Here is a 26,257-nt window from a genome sequence, read left to right as displayed (position 1 = left end):
GCCCACGGGGATGCCTTGTTAGGGGAAGCCGCTGGGTGATCGCCCTCCCTCCTTCTGGGCCGTCTTCGTCGATTGCGACGATTAGGAGTGTTCGGGTGTCGGTCCCGGTTGAATTGTGCTGATGGAGAGCGGAGCGGAGCCGCGGCCTGGCCACAGGGAGCCGGCGGGCCTGAGCCGGGCCGGGGCGAGGGGAGGCGTGGGGCTGCGAGCACCATGGCGGTGGGGCCGCCGTCCTGAGAGGCGAGTATTTCTGGACAAGGTGTGGGGAAGAAGGAGGTGCAGAGCTGCCACCTCATCAAGGCGGTTCCGAAGGGTGTGTAATGAGGGCACCGTCGCTGTTCGTAACCTGCTTGGCTCTATCTGAGCTCCTGGCGGTGCTGCTGGGGGCTCGGTGTGTGTCTTTCGTATTCCTTGGCCTGCTGTTGGGGTGTAAACTGCTGTGAGGTCTTGAAAACGTGGTATTATCGAGCGCAGCTGTGTGACGGTATTGGCCGCTTCTGTACTAGCTTTGAATTTCTCACTTTTGGAGGAATTTTGTGCCGTTCCCAAGTAAAAAGGCATTTTCCATGGTCCTTCTCAGCCACAGCCATTACTAGTGCCAAACCTACAAGTTCACTGAGGCTTTTGACAGCTGTGTTATGTTTAGTTATGTTCTTGTTTTATTGTTAGGTCTTTGGTTTTTTGTTTTTTTTTTTTCTCAACGTCAGTATTTGAAGTTTAGCAGAGAAGTTTATCTGCACTCTTTGCAGCCTGTTCACTTTCAGAATACCCTGTCAGCAACACCTGTATGGTCAAACTTTTATTCACAGGCTCCTGTTAAATGTACAACTTGGTTATACAATTGTGCACTTAAGAGTTTCACCTGAGGAGCGTTCTTTAACTAGCCTTGGCAGACTGAAGTGGAACTGAAGCTGTCAATAGTCAGAATAATTCCATAGGCCTAAGACCTGGCTTGACATGAAAAGTTTGGTAGATGTTACTAAATTAATAATTGCTTTGGTCATTTGGCAACAGGCACATACTGTGGCAAAGATGCTCTGTAATACGAGTCTACATACTGTGGTGTTGATTTGCTTTTTTTGGATGTGTACTCTAGTAGTGTCAAAGGGAAAATAATACTTGTGGTCAGAGTATACTTCTCCCTCCCCTCCTTCTCCCTGTAAATTCTCCCCCCCACACACACACCGGCCTGGCTTTACAGATTGTGACAGTGATGCTCCTACTGAGGATTCTTTATTTGGAGTTGCCAGCTTATTTCAAGTATATGGTTTAATGGCCATGAGAACTTACCAAAGCCCCTTTTCCTAATTTGGGATATATTATCTTCAGTTAATAAAGATGAACAGTAATATAATGAAAAGTGGTGGTTCTGGATCTTATTTTCTGAACTTCCTAACCTCTTAGTTCATGAATTCATTTTCCAGAGAATGTAGTTAGAGAATTTAGGGGGTTACATTATTTAAATATCTGGATTTTTTTTTACTATTACTGGTCTTTGAACTCAAATGTGTTCATATTTAATTTACATCTTGCTATCTTGATATGGGAGTTTGCCTTTCGACAGCCAATTCATGAATTGGTGGAACAGTCAGCCTGTGTTAACTTTGTATCTTTGTATCAATACCTATGAATACTCCTGTCTGACTGAGAAATGAGTTCAGTAAAAGGTTTTTGAATACTTGGTTGTGTGGCAAGTCGCATTTGAGCCCTTACTGTTGTGTTTCCTGGATTTCTCCTCTTTGAATACCCTGACTTGTGCTGAATAAGCTCCCACTTGATACAAATCAAGATGTATCCTTCATGGCCGTTTGTTTGCATTAACGGCAACAAAATGAGGTGACTGAGGAGGGTAGAGGAACGTTGCCCACTCCTTCCTGGTAGTGAAAAAAAAAACCATAATAAGGGGAAGAAGAAACGGGCTTTGAGCCTAACTAACAGAGCTCAACTTGTTATTGTCAGACCACCAGCTTTAAGTGTTTCTCTGCCCCACACCTGTATTTCTATCCTGAGTTTGTGGGTTCGTTGTTGTTTTGTTGTTTTTTTTTTTACCCCAAAAACCAAAGAATAATGGGGGAGTGGCTTTTTGGTTTGCCAGTCTTGGCTATGCGTACCAATTTTCTTTGCAAACAGAGGGAGTAAAAACCTGGTAGGTGAAAGTTACACATGGCTCAGCTAGCTCTCTTAAGGCTCCTTGTGAGCATTTATGTATTGCTTCTCAAACTGGGGTTGGATCCAATTCTTTATTCATTCTTGTCCTTGAAAAGCAACACACGTAAAAGCAAAGCCCAAACCTGTTTAAAATATAACAGCAAACTTAAGACTTACTGTGCTAAACACAGGGTCATTCTGATCACAAAATGCCCCCCCCCCCGTCTGTTACTTGCATGACAAGACAAACATCAAGCTCTTTATTTTTAAAAAATACAGAAAAGATTACTGTAATTAAGATTAGTCACATACGTGTTTCTCAATTTTCTTTGAAACAACTCGATTTCTGATACACAATTCAAACTAGTTCTGTTTATTTTCACAGTCCTGTTCCCCACGTTGGGGGAAAAGAAGAGTGTGTAGACAAATGTAAAATCTTGAAACAGTTTTCAAGTTAAAGGGTATTCTTAAGGTTTTTACACTGTGGATCTGACTGATTATATGAGGATGTAGTTGAAGTTTGCATGCTCAGGTATCCATGTATTAGCACCAGTTATTCTAATAAAACAAAAATCCTACCAGGTAGTTAAAATTTCTTTGAAGTGAATGTATTTAACTGGAAAAACAGGTTAGCTGCACCTGCTTATCATCTCCTGTGCCTTCTGACTGACTTTGAGGTGACAGGGCTGGAAACAATTATTATCTGAGAGAAGTTTGGTTTTGTTTTTGTTTTGTTGGCTTCTTTTTTGACTCTTCCATCCTTGCATCAGTGCCAGGCCTTCAGACTCTTGAACTTATCCACAATATCTGACTTGATTTGACTGCTGGGGCTCTTGTGTGTGGTCATCTGTCATCCTTGGTGAACAGGTAACAATTAGGCAGGCTTTAGAAATAACATTCAAATTAAAATACTTGAAAGCAGCTGCAGCGCTGGGCCCTTCATAACCAGCTTACTAATGTCTGTATATATGCTGGAAAGAACTCTGTGGGTTTCGTTGTTTTTTGCCTCTGGTTGAATTTGAGTCTTCACGTTCATTCCCAAAGAGTGAGTAGATACCCAAATAGGTTACACAGAATTGGAGTCCTTAGACTTCTGTGCCTGTGTTAGCAGTTTGCAGATGGTTGCTGTGGGGTGGTTTATTAAAGCGATTGTTTGCTTACAGCCAGAAAATGAGTAAGCATTCATGTAGTTTTATATGAATAATCAGCCCAACTATCAGGTCAGTGTACAGTGTTCCTGAGTAGTTATGGTAAATGTCACTTTTCATCATGGTTACACTGTTTATATAGGCTGCTTCTGGAGATTCCCACATCAACTTAAGATGTTCAGCAACTTGCGTACTTTTAATCTATGTCTAGTATAATTAGTCTTGTTCTGCAGTGAGCATACGATACTCTCCAGTTGGCCTTATTACTCTATCTGTGTTGCTTCTGCTTTTATTACTTACCTGCTTACTACTAATGGTCATTTGTCTCATTTCATTAATGTTCAATATTTTCAAGGAAAAAGAAGTCTCTCCTGCCTAAAGTATTATGTAACTGTAAAGCTGTACTGAACATAATGTGTTTGAAAGGTATAAATTGTATAGGTACATCTTACTGTGGAAGATCTATTCTTGGAGCTGTCCTGGTGTGACTAAATGTGAAAATAAGGGCACTCCCTCAGATGCTTGAGACTCTGAAAATTGAATGCCATGTTTAGGTGGATGGAAGGCTCATCAAAGAGTAATTTACAACCCACTTCTAGGATACTGCTCCAAACTGACAAGTTTTGAAAGATTTCAGGTATTCATATGTAGGGAGAGACAGGAGAGACAAAGCTTAAGAAATTTGGTTGTTTTTTTGGTTGTTTTTTTTTTTTCTCATGTTAAATACTTCAGTCTGTTCATGACTTGATACCTGATTCTTTGTTAGTGTACTTCCAAACTTGTGGGTTTGTTTTTCGGTTTGGGTTGTTTTGTTTTTTTCTTCCCTTCAGTGCTTGCTTTGTCATTTTAGAGGACATTGGACTTATTCAGTGATAAAAACTTCAAGCTGGCAAAGAAAATGTCTATTTTTCTGAAAATTGGAGATTCACATAAAAGCTGCACTGAGGTAGAATACTGTGTAGGGAAAAATTACTGTCAAATACTTCTCTATTATCAGTGGAGCTATTTATATTTTCTTCAGAGCTATATATAATGTAGAATGGATTTTAAAATGCATTGTTTAATAAGAACCCTTAATTGACTCTAGGATAATAATTACTATATGAATGTTACCTATTTAAACAAAAAAAACCTTACTGACCAGGAACTTGGGGATTATTTTATAAAATAACTTTCATAAATTAAAAAAAGTAAATGTTTGGTGTTACTGTTCTGAAAGAAATAATTGAAGCCTCTAGAATTTAGTTTGCTGAATTATTATCAGTCTTTTAGCAGGTGAATCTTTTTCCAGTGATACAGAGGGCATTAATTTTCTTCTGTGGAAGTAAAAGAATTATGAACTGTATTAAGGAGTAGGAAAGAAAAATTAAGATCTTGAGTGCCAAGAGCTCCTGGGTCTAAAAATCTTAAGGATTTGGTGATCCAGACATCAATGTTCTTTTCATTACAAATACTTTGTTGTTTAATCACCTGTCAATGTGAGGAGTTTTGATATGCTTTCCTCCAATCTGTGTAGTGTTAACAGTTTTATTCAGACTCTAAGAAACAGCTTCAAAGTGCTGTTGCATTTTTGTATTTGAGGTTAATTCAAGTGCCTGTCTGAATTAGCTTGATACAAAACCTGACTGAAAGAAGTTGATTCCCACTAATTGTATTTATTCAGGATTTTAGTTTGCTACCTTGCTTAAACTTATGCATAAGGTATGCTTTTATTAAAAGATAACTGTTTATAGTGTGAAAATTTTAAGTCATAAACTGGTAAGTTGTAGTGAAAGTCTGTCCTGATTTGCAGATTGCTGTAAGTGCTACAAATGAAAAATCTCTGTGGCTGAATTGATGGATGTACAGCATGTGCTTGAATTCAGCTACTCATTTCTTCTGAACAATAGTCTTTCCCTGTTCATTGTACAGCAGCAATTCATTAGCTTTCAACTGAAACTGGCAGTTTGAAAACATACCACTTTAGTGTGATTTTTCATACTTCCAGTTAAATGAAAAGGGGGGGGGGGGAAGAATCTTAATTGTTGATATCAAAACTTGTGCCCTGGAAAGAGTTTGCCTTGGAAATGATAAAGTAAACGAAACAAAATTGCAGTAGACTAGAAGCCAGTCACTCAGATAGCTAACTGTTCTCGGTTGAGTCCTAAGTAGGGTCATGAAATTTAACTTCAAGCCCTTTTCTTTGCTATGTGTGCATTATGATAATTTTTTTTTAGATGGTTTTTAATTGAAAGTTCACACAAATTTATTTTGTCAAACTGTTTTTATAGTTGATGTATAAAGCTTGGTGTGCAAAAAGTATGTTACTGAATGTACAGACAGGAGAAGAAATGCCTATTTGACGCCTTCTCCAGTATGGTGCTTTACAATGCTTATCTATTTACATTGTAATTTTAGGGACAGTGTTTAAGTTGCTGATTGTATTAGTACAGGAATGTGTGACTGCCTTTATATCAGTAACTGCTTGTTATATGTGTTATCACTGTATGCTTTTGGTATAATCATACTAGTTATTCAGAACCTTGATCTTGCCTTTCTTTAAGGAGCTGAATGTGGAACAAATGCAGAAGTAGAAAAGCAACTTGAAATGGGAAAGAAGTTATTGGCTGCTGGACAGCTAGCAGATGCTTTGTCTCACTTTCACGCAGCTATAGGTATGTATCTCTGGAAAGTGATGCTTGCACTGAAATAAGTTTGGATGTTTCGGTTGGATTTTTTTGTTTTCTCACTGTTTGCTTCATTAAGCATTCTGCTTTCTTGAAAACTGCATTCCATGAGTCACAGAATTTTGGGCATCTTTATGCAGCAGTTTGGACAGGAGCGAAAAGAGATGTAGTAGAATACTTATGCTTTGGTTTTAATAAAAGAAACTGATATGTGAACACTAAATCACTGCTGTTCTGCAAGCTAGCTGTATGAAAGCAGTGACAATTGATCATGGCATTGTTTGATGAGGTGTTCCCTGTATCTAATCCCATCAAGATGAGGTTTTGTCTTTATGAAGTTTTTTGAAGGTAGTTTTTGAAAGGTTGAGTTTACCGTGCTGGAGAGAAGAAAGAATGGATTAAAACCCCAACATTTAAAGTAGTTCTTTTTTGTCTTTTGGTGTAGTATATTTTTATTTTTTTTGCTTTTTTTGGGGGGGGTGTGTGGTTTGGGGGTTGGTTTGTTGGCTTTTTGTTGTTTTTTTTTTTATTTTTGAGGTGGGTGATACCTCAGTGAAACTGATTCTACAAGTTTGAGATGCTGAACTGGTAGTGAAGAATATATTAACTGTGACTCTCAAACTCAACTAGTGATGTTCAACTAGTTATGATGTTCTATGTTTTCAACAAACTGAGGAGTTAAATGTTTGCTTCTATAAATTTCAAAACAACTTGGCTGGTTAAAATCCTTTAATTGAAGTGTAAAGACAGAGCACTAGTAAAGAGCAGTCTCATTAACACTAATTTCTCAATTGAATTTTTTTATATTTTAAAAGTTGTTGGACTTTTTAATCTGTACAAGTGCATAATCTTCTCTGAGAAGAATAATACAAAGGTGTTACACATCAAGTCATACTATTGAGGCTTTTCTATTTATGTCTAGGTCTAATAGTGATGTGTAAATGAAATATTTGCTGATTTTTGAGTTACTCATATTTTCTGTGAGTTTTCTAAGATAAACCTCTCTTTCATAAAGGGAGTGGAGGGGGAACTTCCTCTTTCTCTGTGATATGGAAGCTCCTTGCTGTACCAAAAGGCTCCTTGTTCCACCTTTTGCTTGTGTGTTGCTGTCAAAGCATTCCTGTGGGATCTGAGCAGAGTTAGTGTTACAGCATGTCTTATTCCTTTATTATTGATTTGCAAGCTTTAACTTGGATTTGGTGAGAAGTCCAGTTCAGTTTGTGGCCATTCAGATGCTGGTGGTGCTGCAAAGATTGGCAGTGGGGTGAGGTGCCTGCATGAAAGAAGCCCTCTGCCTTGCTCGAGCAGCTGATAGAACTATGGTGTGACCACCTGTGTTGTGACCTTGACAGGATTCTTACCTGTATGTTGATTTGAGCCTGATTGCTTGAACTGTGATCAGACTTCTTTGTATTCTGCCTTTTTGAAAAGATAGTAAGCACAGTTTGCCTACTGTGTTTGTAGAGGAGGGGAGAAGAAATTTTTCTAATGCTAATTTGTCTGTATTACATTATTATAGACAGAGAGGTAAATGGATAGTTTTGTTTTGCCTGCCTGTTTTTTTTTCCTTTTTCTTTTTGTGGTAGTTTTTTTTTTTTTTTTTGCTTTTGTTCAAACATCTAAAGTAGAAGAAAGCTATTGTCCGTTTTCTCTCCAGCTAAATTTACAGCTCTTTCTTCAGTCCTGTCATGCTGATGGCTTATGCTTTCTCTCTGGGTAAATGTCAACTGCTGTTCATTACTGTTACTGGGGAACTGAGACAAAACCATAGTCTGACTGTCAGAAAGATCATAATGCTTCTGGGATGGAATGTGCTTTCTGGGTTTGCTCCTTTCATGTCTTTCATCCTTTGTGTATTAATTAAGTTCCTTAGTTTCAGCTATTCATTTGTGCCTATTCTACATATTTAGTTGTATGCAGTAGGACTTAATACACCTTTTTTTTTAAAGGTAGCAACATTTGAATTTACTAGATGTCCATCATTTTGTATAAAGCATGGGAGTTGTAATTAAATTTCAGTGCTGGACATTCTGACTTTCACAACCAAGACATTGTAGAGGAAGGGTGCAGATACCTTTTCCAGTGGTAACTGAACTAGCATTTTTTAATAGAGGTTGCCAGCTATGAAGTTTGGTTACTGACCATAAGATTTTTGGCAGTGCTGTTTATTCCATTTATTTTAAAGTTCAACTTTAACCTCAGATGAGGTGAGGACGATAAATACTTGTTTCCTGTCACAGATATGGGTGTTCTTGCCTACATATTCTGGATTGGTGATTTTTATTTTTTTTTCTAATAGCACAGTAGAAGTCTACTGTCTATGGTTGATTGGGTGCTCTAAGTTACACTTGAGAGCCTGTTTCTTCAAAATACTGCATAAAGGAGAATACTGAGAAAAGTCTTATTCAGTTTCAGAAACTAATTGCCTCCTGTAAGGGGGTACGTACGTGCTAGCCTGAAGATTGTTAAAATAGCTGGATCTTGGAAGTTTGACCAGCATACAGTGTGGGATATGTGGGCCTTGAAGTTAGCCTTCGGGTTTTAATAATGTATGTGCATTTGTCTTCCATTGAGAGGGGGTGTTAGTGTCCACTTTAGTGTTAAAGAAGCTGCTGCTAGTTCAATAGATGATGGGTTTATGTGTCCATGTGGACATTGGACTTACATATTGGTAATTTTGGAGTTATTTGCTTGCATCCTATATGATTGACAGGGACTGGGATGGAGAATTATGCATTAATATGCTTTCAAATGTAGGCATGCAGTTGGAGATAAAAGGTTAGTATGTAGTGGCTGCTTTGTCGTACAAAGCTGAAAAATGTGTACGTGTTTCATCTTCAGTACTCTTATTTAGCGTTTACTGTAATTCTGTTATCTTTACTGTTACATAATGAAACTGCATAGTGCTTGCATAATGTTACGAATGTTATGCCTTGTTTATAAATACCACTTTTTTCCAGTCGCTTAAAAGTCAGATAACTTTAGTAATTAAAGTTTTGCTGTACCCAAAGTTTCAGTTGCTTTGAGATAGTATTCTGATTACTGTTCCTTCACTTGCAGAGGGAGACTCTGATAACTACATTGCTTATTACAGAAGAGCCACAGTGTACTTAGCTATGGGCAAATCAAAAGCAGCAATTCGTGATTTAAGTAAAGTGGTTGAATTAAAGCAGGACTTCACATCAGTAAGTATTACTGCAATTGGAAAGTGTTCAAGCATAAAAACCCCCTGCTTCAAATTTGTTTTTTCAGATTTTGCTCAACAGAAATAAATACATTATTACTCAGAAGGCTTTAAACAGGATAAAATAATAGCAGTGGTGTATGTACTTTAATTTGTAGCTATGCTGAGTACAGTCTACCCAGTTATTCTAACAAATAGTAGTAGTATAATTAAGTTCATGTTCCTCATGGGTTTATGTTGAACATTTCTCTTCTCTTGCTTGTCGTTATTCTCCTCAGTCACCAAGGCTATGCCCTCTGAGACAGAGAAGTGGAAGAGAGCACACAGATGCCTCTTCTGTCTTAATCAGCATTTGATGTGAAACATCTCCACAGGAATTGTCCTAATCTCACTGCCTTCTGTTTGGGATTGTTGCAAGTTCTGATTTACTTATGCTTTTCTTGCTCCTGCATACTGTCTGGGAGACTGCCTTGCAGTTTGAACACAGATAGTGGAGTTATCTCTATCTAATTCTTTTATCTTCCTTTTCCGTGGGCAGTGCCATGTCCAGTGCAGCTTACATCAAAGGAGTAAATGTTAAATTCATTATTGTATGAAAATATTGTTAAATTTTCTAAGTTGTTAGCTTGTCTTTTTGCATAGCTTCTATTATTTTGAAATTTTAGTGGAAGAATTAAATGTGGGAATTATATATTGTGTATTATTTATGCTAATTTCTTAAAAATCTGTAAGCAGTTATAATCAAGTAACTGGTGTAAGGTAAACATTTACTTTGTTTTGTGCAACTCTTCAGATGAATTCTTTACATGAATTTCAGCTGCTCATAAAAACTGTGGCTGCTTTTTCTCCATCAGTTCTGGTGCAGTGATCCTTTGGCGTCAAAGAAGCCTTCTAAGAATGTCAGATCAAGAAGATGAGGAATAGGTGTTGTGATCTGTTTCAGTTTGTTAGCTGTAGTAAAATTCAGCTTTCTTTTTCCTGGTAAAGGAAGCTGAAGTTTATGTTCATAATTTGCTGAATTCCAGTTTGTACATCAAAAGAAATTGTTTTATTTCAGGCGAGATTACAGAGAGGACACTTACTGCTCAAGCAAGGAAAATTTGATGAAGCAGAGGATGACTTTAAAAATGTGGTAAGTTGGAGGCCTAATTCGAATTACATCACTGCTTTTAAGGTTGGGTTCCGAGTCTGAGTAGTTCCCCATATTTTATGTGAGACATGACATTAATAATCTCCATGATCAGAAAGTGCTCAGAGTCTCCATAGAAACACACTTGGATATTACTCACCTAAAGCTCACTTGGGTTGGTGGGGTTGGGTTTTTTTTCTTTTCATGGGTATTTTGTGCATTTCAGTCTTACATTGCAAAAATAAACTGATCTAGAACAAAATTCCTCAGAGAAAATGTGAAACTCTGTTCCCTTTCTGCACAGAATTTCTGTAAGCATGAGAATAAATAAGATTCATTCTTATTCTTACCCTTCAAGAGTTGCTAGTTTGAGCAGCTTGCATATTCCTTATGCCAAAATAAATAGAATTTGCAAGTGTAATTGATGCTGCCTTGTTGACTTTCTTTGAAGAGTTTGATGGAGAATGCAGCTCTGCATTGCAGATTACAGATGGTTAATGGAAATCTTACTAGTGAGTATGTATGACAAAACCAGACCAATTGAACTGTATGCTCTGCGGGGCAGTTGGGAGGAATTTCTCTTGCAGGTATAAATGCACCATGGTGTCTTTGTGTTTGTAGCAAAGCTGCAGTAGCAGTGGCTCCTCTAGCTGCTGCTGCTTCCTCAGTATGTTTCTTAGGAGTGTGTGGTCTGCAGTTGCGCATCGGATTGCAGTGCAGCCCTGCCCTTTGCAAATGCAGGAGAATGTTCAGCTCTGATTAACAGAGGACATAGTTGCTGCCATAGCAACTACATGATGTCATAGTGTGTATGCATCTCTTTGCAGTTACTGTTTCTTGAAGTATTGCTTAATGCTATGTAATGGAAATGCTACAGTCAGTTGTCAAGGAACTTGCCATTTTCCAAGCCAACTGCAAAAATTAAGATTGCTGCCTTTAGTCTTTGGTATTTTTTCTCGTAAATGAGAGGGGAGGAAAGAAGGAGGAAGTCCGTTAGGGATTGAGTATCTCTTTAAGTGATCTCAAGGCTTTTACATTCAGACTCTTATTTTTTGCTACCAAAAGTGGTAGGGGCAATGCTAGCCACAAGGAAGCTTTGGCTCACATTGTAATTCAGTGGTCAAGGAGCCAAAAAAAATAAGTTGTACCTTAAAAGTTATCTCTACTGCTATTGTAGATACAGTGAAAGAAATACCAGTGGGATCTCAAAAGCTTTTAGGCTAAAATTAAGTTGTGGACTTGAATACCTCAAATTGTGTGTTTTACATGTGAACAGAGTATGTAATTTGATTATGCTCTTTAGCTGAGTAAATGTAGGTCAGGATCTGAAGAGCTCACTAGCCTCTCGCTTTGTTGCCCAGATATCACCTAACTGGACTGCTTTCATTTTGACTAAGCGTGTAGCACATCAGCAGGTTGTGCCCAGATCTGGAGCTAAATTGGAGAAAAACTTGGGCCATCCTGCATTAGTTGTGTGCAGGCTCTAAATCTGCAGTTACTGTAAGTCAGTAGGCATGCAGCAGCCTGGTCATATGTTTGAGTCTGCAGAAGATGAGTATTATGGAAAGACAAGGTGGAAATGCTGTATTTAAAAATAAAACAAACAAACAACAAACCCCAAAACTTAGAACAAACCTTCACCCCATCCATTCTTTTTTGCTGAAAGTCTTGCTTTGAAGAAAAATAATCCACTTTGTTTACTGTGCAGGGTTGCAGGATGTTACTGAGAGTAGGTGGTCCTGAGACCATCATACACATACAGAAATGAATTGTAGGATGTAAAAATGTGGGAGTTTTTGCCTTCAGTGTTATTTTATTTTCCTGAGGAAATAGTTGCATAGATGAGATGGGTTTTCTTCTGGTAAAGCCTTCTTTGAAATAGATTATATACCCTTGAATGATGGTAGATGTGTTCTCTCGTGTGACTTCACATAGGAGACAATTTGGGTCAGGTGTTGACTTCAAGGGAGCAGATCAGAATTTAAAGTATTTCCCACTTTTGAGTTGGAGAAACCAGGTCAGGGTGTGGAAATTAGGGTGAGTAATTTTACTTAGACTACTAAAGACAGACATGTAGGAATGAGATGGTTTGTAATTCCCCGTGTGATGCTCGCATTAAGAGTCAATGTCAGCAGTGTTCCTTTGTGTGCCTACCAGAACTGCAAGGTGACTGATGTAGGGACCTCTCTGTAAAATGTTTTCTCCAAGCATATTCCAAAGTCTGAATCCCTGTGGAGACTCTGAAAAGCATTATTTTTTCTTCCCATCCCTCCTCTCGAAGTCATGTTCTTGAAAGGGATCTCAGTGTTTCAGGAGATGCAATAATTTTTGAGGCAGAGAAATATCAAGAAAAAATTAGCACGTCCATATGGGGGGGGGAAATGACAAGTAAACTTTCCCGACTTGTAACAGCAGTTTTGTGTAGAGCTTGAAAGAATCATTGAAACTATTCTTTACATATAGTAGTAACCCTATCCTTTAATGTATAAACATGAAAAGAAAAAAAATTATATCCTTAAATTCTATTTGCATGGCTTTATAATACATGGGGAAAAGTTTCAGGAGCACTCTGTACCTCTTCGAAGTTACCTGATTGCTGAGCAGAACAGTTTCTCGGTTTGGGTGTTTCTGCCTCCTGTGGCATACTAGTACTGGCTGTCTCGTGAGGCAGTGCCAGTGTGAGGGCAGGCAGTGGGAATGCCTGACTGGAAAGGATGGGAGCACTCCTTTCAGGGGCAGAGATTCTTCAAGCCCCATGATTCTTCATGCATTGTTTTGAGGTGCCTTTATTTTTTGTGTCTGCTTTGTACTTCCCTGTTGGCTGAAATTAATCATGAGGTTTGAGTAGAAAGTGTGATTCAGACTTATGCCTCAACATAAAGTGATAGAATCATAGAATGGTTTGGGTTGGAAAGGACCTTAAAGATCATCTAGATCCAACCTCCCGGTCATGGGCAGGGACACCTTCCACTAGACCATGTTGCTTAAACCCCCATCCAGCCTGACCTTGAATGCTGCAGGGATACTAACCAATACTACATTTCTAGGAACCTCTCCTTTTAGTCAACAGATGCATGAAGCTGATGAAATTCCTTATATGGACCAGGACTTCTTCCACCTAGTAATACAGAATCACAATTTGGTAATCTTTACAGGCTGCTCAGCATTTTCCTTTGCAACTCAGTTACCTGTTTTGAAGTCTAGGACCTAGAGGGTAACAAAGCGTACAACAAACGTCAGCATAGGGGTCTTAATTCTGGTGTTCAGAGTCTTAAGGATGTATCGAGGATTAAGAAGTCCTGTGGGCACTTCAGAAAGTTACTGCTCACAGCATATGAATAGTATTCTCTGCTCCAACTTTGGTTGAGTGTTCATATGCTTTAATACCAAGTTCCTTCTGTTTTGGTTAGTAGTTTCTGAATAATAGAAGTCAACAGGACAGATCTGCGGGCACATCAGTGCTCATATCTGTAGCCTCAATCTGCTGGAATATTTTTTAACTGCAAACATGTGATTTTTAGTGAAAATAAAAGGATTATTGATATGCTTTGGTTGATGGAAGGCCTGAAAAGGTGACAAAAGCAATGCAAGTCCTGGAAGCCCTTTGTATATGCCTTATAATGTCTGTGACCCTGCTTGTGTGCTAGAGAAAATGCTAAGCATTTGAATTGCTGAATTCAACACAAAAATAGAACAAAAATTCTGCCTAGTCTATTGGAAAGTGTGGAAAGGACCAAGTTGTCATATTTCTTTTAAGTTAATCTTCATGTGTTTGAGAGTAACTATAATGCTTACAGTTGCAGTTTGTTGCAATAAATACTCTAAATTTAGGTGCCCTAAATATGCAGTTCTGTCTCCTTTGGAAGCATAACCATTTAAAAACCTGGAAACTGAAGGTGCTACTTCCAGCTCCACTAGATGTCAGCCAAGACCAAGTGACTGAGCACTGTACGTCTGCAGATTGTCTTGTAGAGAAGTCCTCAGCTGTTGTGGATAATAGTTTTCTGTGGTTGGTTGCTATATGTAATAGTATTATTTTTGGATGTAGGTGGAGGAGACCATTTTATGCCACTTTAAGTTAATCTCATTTGAGTAAGTTACTAGGGAATCTTGGGTTGGGTATTTGAAGCTGTAGTAACCAGATCAAAGTAACATTAGACTTCCAAATACATTCCTCTGCGGTACTGTGATCATCTGTAGCTTTCTAGGTAAAGACTACAAGGTATTTCCTTGCTTTTTTTCCATCTGCCTAACATCACAGTAGTGTTACCTAATACATTGCTCTGCCAATGCAGTTTTCCTTTGTGCACTGTTCTTGAGCATGTGGATGTCTTAATTTTAGATAACACAAACAGTGGAGGTTTCTTCAGTTCCCCTGAATGTTTTTCACATGCCAAAGCAATTTTCATTGCTTGCGTATTTACACATTTAAGAAGGAAGAAAATAAAACAGCCTTAGAATGTGTAGATGTATGCCTACATTAGTGGCCCTGGACCACTCTAGAAACAGTGTATCTGTAACATTTATTTTTAACAATAACTTGATTTTAACTACAGTATTTATGAGTTTTTTTCAAATTGATAATGTCTTTATAATATATACTAAGATACTCAAATGTTACTGGTGAATTGTTTGTGTATTTTTAATCTGTGTTCTGAGTATGGATTTAGAGTTCTTTGTTGGTGTTTTTTCTTAAGGTGGTTGTAACTGCTTCTTCCTTAGAATTCCTGTGCTAAGTGCCCAACTTCTTCCTGTATTGTTAATGAGCCATTGCAAAGAAAGATGTAGTACTGTGTAGATGGATAGCACGACAGATTGTTAAACTGCTGAATTAGTTTAGGAATGTCTTTTAACCCTTTGCTATGCTTCTGAGAAAAGATCCTGAAGCAAAGAGTTCATACTAAATTTGATAGCAGGAGGTACTCGCTCTGTTTATAGAATCACAAAGTGGTTTAGGTTGGAAGGGACCTTAAAGATCATCCAGTTCCAATCCCTCCGCCATGGACAGGGTTCCCTTCCACTAGATCAGGTTGCTCAAGGCCCTATGCAGCCTGGCCTTGAACACTGCCAGGGATGGGGCATCCACAGCTTCTCTGGACAACCTGAGCATCATCCAACACACAAGACACAAATGGTCCTATGTAGTTTTAACATTGGTCTCACTTCAGTGTTTTGTCACTGCTGATAAAGTTTGGATGCCCTGCTACTAACAAATTTTTCTGAAGTAGTGGTGCATTCTTATTTTTTGATGTTGCTTTGTTTGTGGTTGTTGTTTCTTCTGTGTGTAGTTAGGAAGGTCATATTGATGGAGTTGTGAAATGCAGTGAAATATGGCAGTTTGGGGTGTGTGTGTGTGTGTGTGTGTGTGTGTCATGATGTTGCCTATTGAAAACCAGCATGGATTGTTTACCTTGTTAAAATGCTTTTCCCATCAGAAAACTTTTGAATACTTGATGTTTGACTGCAAATGCAACACAGCCATTCCAAGGCTGCCTACTTAAGAGTAGAAATGATCTAAACGCTTTCTGTATGCCAAGAAGATGCTGGGTTTCATGAAGTGAACTACTAATACCTTTTTTTCGACTGTCCTAGGTGCAGTAAGGTAATGTTGTAAAGTTTTGTACCTTGAGATAAAGTTCTAGAAGAAGCTAGCTTCCTCACTGAGAGTAACAGGGAAAAAGATAGATACATGTGTGAATGCTTTAAAGCTCAACTTAGTTGAGAGAGGAGGATGATTTTGTTCCCTTTAATCTTGTTTACTGGGGGGAGGGGAAAATGGGGGGAAGAAGGGGAGTGGGGGTTTTGCTTAATCTAGGGTGGGTTTCTTCCCTGTATTGAGACTAGGCTATAAAACAAAGCAGCACCCATAGTAGTAAATCTGTGATAGAGAATTATTTATAGTAACAAAGCTAGTCCTGTATCCTGGTCTTTTATTTTCTGTACAGGAATTGAGTGGAGGTTTGGGGTGCTGGGTGTCAGTAGGAAATGAAAGCTGCTGTTAACAGATGGCTAGCTCTACTGCAATTTAAACGGCAACTAATTTACAGTTCTAATCCGAATGTAGTAAACATCAGACAGCAAAGCATGTACTGAGAATACACTCACCAGTAGCAGTCTGCTTGTCCAGCAGAACTGAGCAGAGCATAGCTTCTGACTTTGTGCCTTGAGGCCACTAATGAAGCATGTAGAGGAGCATTAGGTTTGCCTTAGACCTGTATTAAATTCAGCTGAAGGGTGTTTTATAATACTTTGCTCCTTTCTTGCTCCTTTGATACTGTGTTCCTTTCTAGCATACTTAGTGTAAGCAGTTGTTCTGAGTTATCACCCCCAGGCTTACTGCTCCACAGGAAAAGCAGAAATAATGAATCACGTTTCAGTTATTTGAAATAATGACAGTCCTCTGATTACAGGGCAAAAACATAGGGGGAGGAGGGGAAGGGAGGAAAGCAAACCAAAATGAGAGTATTAAGTAACTACATCATGTTTTCAGCCTTTTCCTAGGAGCTGAATGAAAAAGCTTTATTTAACATTACTGATTAAACCATCATAGCAATGCACTAATTACCTAATAAGAGTTTCTGAGTGTATATTTTCATCATACTGTAGCACACAAACACTTGATGGCTTTAGTTTAAATGATAGCTTGAGAAATTTATTTCTTTACCTGGATGATTTGTACTACCCAAAATTATCTAGGATGTTTCACTCAAATGGTTGTTATTACTGTTGGGATTGTCTGTGTGGTTGCAGAGTTGCTTTTCATACTCCACTGACATTTTTCTCCAGATAAGTAACAAGAAACATACGGTGTGTCTGAGTGCAGTGTTACTGTGAGATAAGCTTAAACAGAAGCATAAGGCTTGTCCATAGCAAAAGCTCTTTATTTTTAAGAGAGGAAAATGCTAAGAAATAGAGAGAAATTAAGCACGTCAGCTGGAACTAAAGAGTTCAGAACTTCAGAGAGCTTTGCAGCTTTGGAACTTTAAAATTACAGGGGCAGAAATTTTTCTCTGCTACAAGCTCCAGATCTGGAGGAGAAGCAGGATGCACAGCATCAGGGGTTTATAGGCAGAGTTTCTGCTGTTACCAGAAGAAAAGCTTTGTGAGACTTATATTGGGAATTAGCCTACAAAGTAGAAAAATCTTTGATCCCATTCCTTTCCTTGTGCTGCAAGATGGTGTAGGGGATAAATGATGATTTTCATGTCCAAGTACAACTTGATTTTTTGCCAGAGTAAAATAAAACCCAACTGCGTAAGGTTCAGACAGACCTAAAATGAATCTAAGATAGAGGTGGGACTTGTGCATGCTTTTAATGTGGTGTTTAGGCTTTTTCCTTTCATATCCTTCAGTGTTAGAACCAAGGGGAATTTTGTTAAGGTGTTCTGAAGGCTGATTTTGAATTACATTACATGTAGATTACATTGAGAATTGCGTTACCTTGAAGCACAAAATCTGAGTGTTTGAAGAACTTACTGATGAGAAAAAGGGAACAGACCACTTCGAGATAAAGGAGGAAAGAAAAAGTAGGGGGTGATTTTGAGGACCCAGTAACTTTAGTTAACATTTTGTGTAAGGAAAAAAAAAAAGAAATGGTAGTGCAAATTTTTTTTAGAGCAAACAAAATAATAATAAAAATTCAAGTCCTGGTGGTCTGTCCTTTTTAAAACTTTGATAGTCATTCTGATTGGCAACAAGTATGGAGCCAGTGCCATATCCAGGCTAATCTTACAAATAAATTCCTGGCTTCACAAGGGAATGACAGATTCTTCCTGGCCCATATCTGTCTTTACAGAATCAGAGTCATTAGGGTTGGAAGGGACCCCTGGAGATCATGTGATTGAACCCCCCTGCCAAGGCAGGGCCACCTAGAGCAGGTCACACAGGAATGCATCCAGGCAGGTTTTGAATGTCTCCAGAAAGGGAGACTCCACAACCCTTCTGGGCAACCTGTTTCAGTGCTCTGCCACCCTCGGTATAAAGAAGTTCTTCCTCATGTTGAGGTGAAACTTCTCACATATTAGTTTGTGGCCACTGCTCCTTGTCCTGTCATCGGGCACCACTGAAGAGTCTGACACTATCTTCCTGGCATCCACCTTTGAGATACTTATATGCATTAATGAGATCCCATCTCAGTCTTCTCTAGACTAACCAGGCCCAGTTCATGCAGTCTCATCTTGTAAGAGAGATGCTCCAGACCCCAGTCATCCTTGTGGCCCTGGGTCTTCTGGGTGGTAGCGGAGGTGCCTGTGAGGTTTTGGGATTTTCAAAATTTTCTCTGAAAATACAAAGCTCCCTAAACAAATGAAGGCAAATGCAATATAACACCTACTTACTCAGAGAGGGGGGCTTGAGAAATGGGAGTCTGTAGAAGAAAACTTCAGGCTTGTTTACAACTACGTATGAAGCAAAAGGCGTAGATTCCTAGCTGATCCCAGTGTTGAGCCTTTCCTCCATGTGTGCAACTTAACTTACTGCTGTAGCCACTTTTTATGGGGAAAATGGAAGAAACAGCTTTACAGTAATGCTGTCTGAGACATGTTACAGTTATTTCTGTCACGAATTTATGAATACATATTGTGCTTAATGTCCGATATGTGATTATACTATGTGGATATTTCTGCTGATGCTGAGGAATGAAGTGTATGATAACTGTAGACAGATGAATTAACTAGACTACAATTGAGAGATCCATGAGACTTCCCATGGTGATGGGGGGGACTAACTTACGTATGATGTGTCCAGTGGTAAGCAATCAGGCACCGTGGCATGAGGAACTGGATTTGTCTCACTTTCTACAACTTGTATTGAAGCTAAAAATGCCTGTCTTTTTTCTGAAGTTTGGAGTTGGAAACATTTCCAGTGGAATTTTAAAACTGATTTGGCTTTATTGGCAGCTTTAGTCAGTTCTCTGTGATATGATTATTTATGGGACAAAAAGACATCCTTGAACAAGCATTTCAGTCTCTCTCCTTCTTAATGCTTGCAGCTCAAATCCAGTCCTAGCAATAATGAGGAAAAAGAAGCCCAGACTCAGCTGACAAAATCTGATGAGCTACAGCGCCTGCATTCACAAGCATTATCTGCCTACCAGCAAGAGGATTATGAAGCCGCTATTTCTCTTCTTGATGAAATCTTGGCAGTAAGTGTGAAGTATAATGGTACTGTGAAAGGGAAGTATGAGCTCCTGTCTGACATCTGTGTATTTTTGTTTAATAACTTTTTCACTGATATGAAAACACTTGGTGTAACTGGCCCAGTTTTGCTGAGCACTGTGAGTCCATAATGAAGTTGGAGAGTAGCGAATGCTGAGCACTACCTGCAAAAAGTCAAAATAATAGGTTTTAGTTTGGGTTAAAGAGAGAACTTCAGCCAGTCTTATGTTGCAGATAATTTCCTTGATCATACTTTTCTGTTTTTTTTCAGTTTGGTGTTCCTGGGGAAGCTGGGATGTAAATCCTTCTCAAACCACTAAAGTTTTGCCAAATATAGAAGGTGTAGGTTTGTCATCTAGATTTTTCACTGCCTGTATGCAGGCAGGTTTTGTCTTGAGTGAATGAAGTAACAAAAGACTAAAAACATAAAGTTAGAAATGTAAACAGCTCACTGGTTTACAGCTTGTTCCGTAGGTATCTGTGTGTATTGAATCTTAATCGGTATAGGTAGGCTGATCATATAAGTGTAGATAATTCATCGTGGGTATTTTGTGTGTCATGTAGATACATATATTAGAAGACTGTTAACTGCTTCAACTCTTCACATGCAAATTAACACAGATTTGGAATTTGCAGCGTTATGGCTTTTGCAGAAGAAACTGCCAAAGGGTGGGAGTTTGTTTATGGGGAGGGAATGTGGAAAAGCATAAAAGCCTTGTTCTCCAAAAGGATGGCTTACAAACAAATGATAAGACCCAGAATAAATTCTCACTAGGACAAATTATGATTAGCATTTCCTTTTAAGTAATTATTCTTGCTATATTGTGACATTATTACTTCTGTATATTTATCTTTAAAATATGGATACTAAGATCAAATCTTGTGTGGCTGAATCATGCCCTCAGATTTCTTTCTAGAGGACATCTGACAGCTTGGTCCTTGCTGTTCATTACCCTGAGTCTTTTGGGAAGATGTAAGAAGTTATGATTCTGATATCCTTCACTGGAGGCTCAACAGACTGTCCCAGTTTAAGCAGTGCCAACAGATTTAATTCATCTCCCTGCATGAGCTCATTGAATCACTTACAAATTTTTCAGGCCTTTGTTTTCTATGTGGGCAGGTGCATCACAGCATCCACCAGGAAGCAGAGATGCTAATTTCATGTGCTCTGCGTGCAGCTTGAACCTTATGCTATTGCAGGTGGCAAAGTGAAATTAAATGGGGTTTTTCTCTTGCTGGGGAGGAAAAGAAGTGAAGTGTTATAGACCAAAAACAAGCTTTAATTTTGATTTCTCAAGGTTTGTGTTTGGGATGCAGAGCTACGGGAACTTCGAGCTGAGTGTTATATAAAGGAAGGAGAACCAAGCAAAGCCATTAGTGACTTGAAAGCTGCTGCCAAGTTAAAGAATGATAACACTGAAGCCTTCTATAAAATCAGCAGAATATACTATCAATTGGGGGACCATGAATTGTCACTCAGGTAATTTTCCTGTTTGCTGTAACCGTTATAATTGAGACACAGTGTGATGATATAGGTCATGATAAACCATGAAATATCTATGTTGTCTGGTTTTTGGATGGAGTAGCACCTCTGGCTTAGATCTGATAAAGGAAGCTCTTTTCCAGAAGCTAAGAGTCGCAAGGGAAGACACCATGTTTATTCTTGGCAGACCAGCCATCAGTGGTTCGTAGCATCTTGCTTACCTAAGTGGAAGCCATAGCGCAAGTCTGTCAGAGTTGCTTACTTTACTGCTTTTCTCCATCTCTAAACTTGCTTTGGTGAAGCTCTTTTTTTTTTTTTTTTTTTTTTTAACCTTCAGACTTCATCCAGCTGAAGTTTACAGTGGAAACAAAAAATGTATGCATTAGGTCTTAGGGCTAGGCTAGGTTTTTATTTTGAAGAGTAGAAACAAAGGATTACAAGCTTATAAATAAAGAAAAAGTCCAGAAGCATCCAAGTGTAAGAAGCTGGGGATCCAGAGCTGCCAATCTTTCATTCTTATGGGCAGTGTCCAGTATTGGAGTACTTTTTGACAACACCCTACCTTTTTATTCATTTTCACTTAAGTTTAAGGTGTTATTCCCATACATTCCTAGTCAGTCCTGCAGATTACTGCACTTGCCCAATCTAGACTCTTAACTTTATGCCTAGCTGGACAAATGATATAATCCTTTTTGCACATGAGTGGTTTCTGTGCAGCTCATCACTTCAGATGCTCTACCTTCATCTCCAAGTTCCTTCCAATATGGTTTCTACTACAGAATCTCTTTAGTAAGATTTCTTTTCCCACCCACTCCCTCAAATCCACACATGAGCACACTCTGTTAATAACTTAATCAAAAAGTTTTTACAAGTGCAATTGAGAGAGCTGCTGAAGAATAGAGTAGTATCAGTATAAAGGAATAAGCCTCTCCTTTATTCTTCTCTGTCACTTTTCTATTTCTTGCATCATAAGATACAGTATGAGAGTTGTATAGCTCTTGGACTTGCTGGCTAATGAATTGTGTCCTTCCCTTAGTTTCTTCCGTTTACCTTTACAGGCTTAATGATTTTCAAATAATAGGTGGTTTTGTGTGTGCTTAGGAAGAAAATGAGATTTTTGTGATCTCCTTCTAAAAATAACACCTTGGTTGTGCTATGATGACTCTGTATGGTACAAAACTTCTGTTCTTTCATATGATTGCATTCTGGAGGGTTTTAAGACTTTGGCCTATTTTAAGAGGTATCTGCCCTAATCAGAGTCTGATTAAACAGTCTTTGCAGTGAAAAGTCAGGCTCAGGTTTGGCTGAGATTTCATCAAAAGAATGGGTCTTAGCTGAACTTCATCTGTTTCAGGCAGTATAAAATATACTTCTACATGGGTATTGTAATACAGCCGAGTTAAATATACAAGAAAATCACAACCTATTGCATCTGATACCTGATGACTATTAATTTCATTCCCAGGGTATATTTTTCTTCCGCTGTTTAGTCAGTTATTAGTGTTACACTCGTCAGTCTCTGTCTATTTGGCAGTACAAAATAATTATACCCAAAACCAGACAAATATTCCTGTATGTTCTGGAAGTCTTTTTTGTTTCACTTTAAATTCATTTTTTAATGAAGGGAGAGATAGTGTAAAAGTCATAACTGTTCTGGACAGCTTATAGATGTTACATTGCACCTCTAGATGAAATTTCATTGTGTGTGGTGATGTCTTCTGTTTCGGTTTTTGTTTTTATTTTCCATTCCTATCTCCTTGGAAACAGTGAAGTCCGGGAGTGTCTGAAACTGGACCAAGATCACAAGCAGTGCTTCTCTCTGTATAAACAAGTAAAGAAACTCAATAAGCAGATTGAGTCAGCAGAGGAATTCATCCGAGAAGGCAGGTAAGTGTTCACTGCTATATTAAAAACAAAGAGGAAAACCAGCCACTGCTGAGGTGCCAACTTACTATTGATTGAGGAGTTAAGTGATGCTTTTTGCATCTGACAGTTAAAGTGGATAACAGAGCATAGCGCTCAAATTACTATCAAGATAAATATTGACTCACATAGTGACAATTCTGTTCTCATTCCTTCTGAATGCCACTGTCTTCTCTTTGCGTGGTTAGCTTCTTTGTAGAGAAAGTAGTAAGACTGAGATAGGGATGATATCTGTCAGCTCTCATATATTGTTTCTTGGCACTGATGTGGCCACACCTGAGTGCTGCGCTTTCCAGTACAAGAGAGATGAAACTACGGAGTGAGGAAGTCCAGCAAAGTGCCACCGAGATGATGGAGGGACTGGAGCATCTCTGTCCCTTTGAGGAAAGGCTGAAATAGCTTTGACTGTTCCCCGTGAGCATTCTCTTCTACAGGGTGGTCTCATCAATGTATATAAACACCTGAAAGGAGGATGCAGAGGGTGCAGCAACCTTTCAATAGTGCCCAGTGACGGGACCAGGGCAATGGATGCAAGGGGAAATGGGAAATTCCATTTGAACATAAGGAAATGCTTCCCAGTACCCCCTTGTTTTCACTGGTGCAGGTTACCTAGAGAGGTTGTGGAGTCTCCCTGCTTTGGAGATACTCAGAATGCATCTGGATATGGTCCTGGATATGGATATCAGGTCTGGATATGGCAGCTTGCTTTAGGTGGCCCTGTTTTAGCAGGGGGGTTGGACCAGATGACCTCCAGAAGTCCCTTCCAACTTCAGCTATTCTGTGATTAAAAGCCCATGTTTTTAGATTAAACCCACCTAGTAATTCTACAGTCCCTTGCCAGCAAAAATGGATCTGACTAATGGGCTTCTTTAATGCACTCTACTAAATGATAGACAATGCCTCTGTATTCTTCTGTTTCTTTATTTCAGTTTTGTGTGCTATCAAGCACACAACATCCAACTGTAATCTAAGGACCCCTAATACGTGATTAAACATTGTCAAGGTGGCTTTTCAAAATGCAGTATAGGAATGTGAATTAGCACTACTGAAGACAATTTTATTAAGTTAGCAATCTGTTTGGAGTCTTTTCACTTCAGTCTTCTATTTAATCAAGTATCAGCACATTTTCAGGGAGTGTTCTTTGGGCTTGAATTTCTCCTAGGTTGTAGCAACCCATGGGTTCAGTCACATGCTTGCATTTTTAGGTGAATGTTCTAACCAATTTCTTACTCAAACCATGGAACTTAAGCATTTTTGAAACCTTCACAGCAAAAATACCTTTTACTGTGTGACTTGTGAGGAGGAGGAAGGGAGAAAACAACCATCTGATCCAAGCTGCCATAAAGGACTTGTCTTTTTGTACCAAGAAATGCAAGCAATACAGTGCTCACAGCAAGACTCCAGTTTTAGCCATCTTGTGTATCAGGGAGGGAAATGCTTTTCTCCAAGTACAGAGTGGTGTGTTGGACAGGAGGCAAATCTAGAGACTGTTGTCTGTGCACAGTGAGGGGTAGTTTTTACCTTCTGCAAAACTGTGCCAGGCATAGTCCCTGCTCTTCTGTCTCATAGCACAGAAAAGGGAATGGGGATGTAATTGAAGTGGCTGAAAGGTTTCTTCATACTGTTGTCTCACACCACACCTTTAAAACTACTAAAGTTAAGGTACATTTCTATAAGGATGTAAAAGTCTGTGAATTTTGAAACTTGTAAATACATCACACGATGAAATTGTTACTGCATATCATGATGTTATGCTTACTGTGATTTAAACAGGTATCAAGATGCTATCAGTAAGTATGAGGCTGTAATGAAAACTGAGCCAGATGTCCCAATTTATGCTACTCGTGCCAAAGAAAGGATCTGCCACTGCTTGTCAAAGGTAATACTGGTTATATCTGTCTGTAAACTTCTTTAAAGCAAACACCACAAAAATAAACAAGCCACAGCACTATATGACTTCTGTTGTACTTTCTCCTCCCTAGAATCAGCAGGCTACAGAAGCCATAAAAGTTTGTACAGAAGTTTTGCAGCTGGAGTCAACCAATGTGAATGCCCTGAAAGACAGAGCAGAAGCTTATCTGCTGGAAGACCTTTATGAAGAAGGTACAGTTGTATGCTGTTTGCACATAACTTTTTTGTGTGCATTTAAAACGCAGTCAGCCTTTTGCCTGTTTTTTAACATGCGCTTTGATTCTATACTATGTTGTTATCCCTAATCAGCACTGGTAGTTGCAGATTTCACAAAAATACCTGCTGGTAATTTTGTCTTGATGAGTATAAGTGGAATGTACTTGTTCCATTTACAGTGCAGTTGTCTTTACAACAGTGGGCTATGTTCAGGATGTTTTAGGAGACTGCAGCTTACTCAGCTTACTTAGCTTACTTAAACGCATTTTATATAATCAGCAGTGTCAGACAACTGTTTAAAAATAAAAGGTAATTACAGTTAGGGTGATATAAATCTGTTTTAGTAACTCTATTTTAATGTCTTCATGTGGCAGCATGAAATGCCATTCCACCCCCTAGCATGTACTGAGGGCAGAGGAAGATGATAGCCATTGCTTCACCTCTATGGGTCTCTAGTGCTGTTAAGAGCAGTAAACTGATGCCACTCCTTAGGCTGAATTTTCCATGCAGGGTTTCCGTAAAATGCATATTGTTACATGGTCCCATCTGCAGCCTCAGGAAGTAGGGACTGAGTAGTAAGTGCCATTAGTAGTAAGTGCCATCATTATGTTGTTACCTGGCTTCTTTGAGTGCTAATGTGCTATTAAAAAAAAAATCTTCAAAATCTAATTTAGTAAATCTCATTTCCACAAGAAACGAGGCTTAAGAAGGAAATTTGGACAGTCTGGCTGTTCAGCCCCTGAGCTCAGTCATGCAGCAGTTCTTGAAGCATTGGGCTGTTTCAGTCAAATGTAATGAAAGAGAGAACTTGTAGGCTTTAAATCTACAGAAAACTAGTTCCATGATTTTTAGTACTTACAGAGCAATTTTTCTGTTCTGTATTCTGGTAGTGGATCTTTTGCTTTACAACTGAAAAAAAAGTCTTTCTGATTTAAACATTCATGAGGCAGCTGTTCTCATTTATAGCACACAGATTTATTTTTTTTTGCCTTTTTTGAGAAATTAAGGAGAGATGATATTGCTCACCTCCTGAAGCTTGCTTCAAATATGAGATACCCATTTTGTTCTCATATTAGGCTTCCTTGCTCAAATCAAAACACCATATAAAGAGGACTGGTGTGGTTTCAGACAGTCCTTTTCATCAGGCCTGTAGACTTTGTACATCTGAAGTGACCTAGTCCCCCTTTGCTGAGACTGGCAAGCCTTCTTTCCCGCTGTAAGAAAAATGGTGAAAGCATAATTCAGAGAACTGATGTACAAAGGGGGGTTGCTTAAAAACCCCCAACATTCCCAA

At 38.8% G+C, this 26,257-nt stretch overlaps 1 protein-coding gene across 2 annotated transcripts in view; it reads left to right on the top strand.

The window, feature by feature from the left end:
* DNAJC3 (DnaJ heat shock protein family (Hsp40) member C3) overlaps positions 1–26,257 on the top strand; it is a 32,708-nt gene that overhangs the window by 343 nt on the left and 6,108 nt on the right. Inside the window, exons 1-9 of one of the 2 annotated variants that reach the window (XM_061476249.1) lie at positions 4,219–4,242; positions 5,840–5,950; positions 9,023–9,147; positions 10,204–10,278; positions 19,265–19,417; positions 20,729–20,910; positions 22,681–22,800; positions 24,610–24,715; positions 24,819–24,939. In XM_061476249.1, the coding sequence (XP_061332233.1) occupies positions 5,884–5,950; positions 9,023–9,147; positions 10,204–10,278; positions 19,265–19,417; positions 20,729–20,910; positions 22,681–22,800; positions 24,610–24,715; positions 24,819–24,939 (949 nt within the window). In that variant the 5' untranslated portion in view covers positions 4,219–4,242; positions 5,840–5,883. Of the gene's footprint in view, positions 1–4,218; positions 4,243–5,839; positions 5,951–9,022; positions 9,148–10,203; positions 10,279–19,264; positions 19,418–20,728; positions 20,911–22,680; positions 22,801–24,609; positions 24,716–24,818; positions 24,940–26,257 lie in introns of those variants that run through there. The other variant, XM_061476248.1, reaches the window with a different exon arrangement.

Source organism: Pezoporus flaviventris, unplaced genomic scaffold (genome assembly GCF_033815535.1).
Source record: "Pezoporus flaviventris isolate CSIRO_AGI_PZ_B2104156 unplaced genomic scaffold, CSIRO_AGI_Pfla_v1 ptg000095l, whole genome shotgun sequence".
Lineage (NCBI taxonomy): Eukaryota > Metazoa > Chordata > Aves > Psittaciformes > Psittacidae > Pezoporus > Pezoporus flaviventris.
The sequence above is the reverse complement of the archived record's forward strand: the minus strand, read 5'-3'. Positions and strand labels throughout refer to the sequence as shown.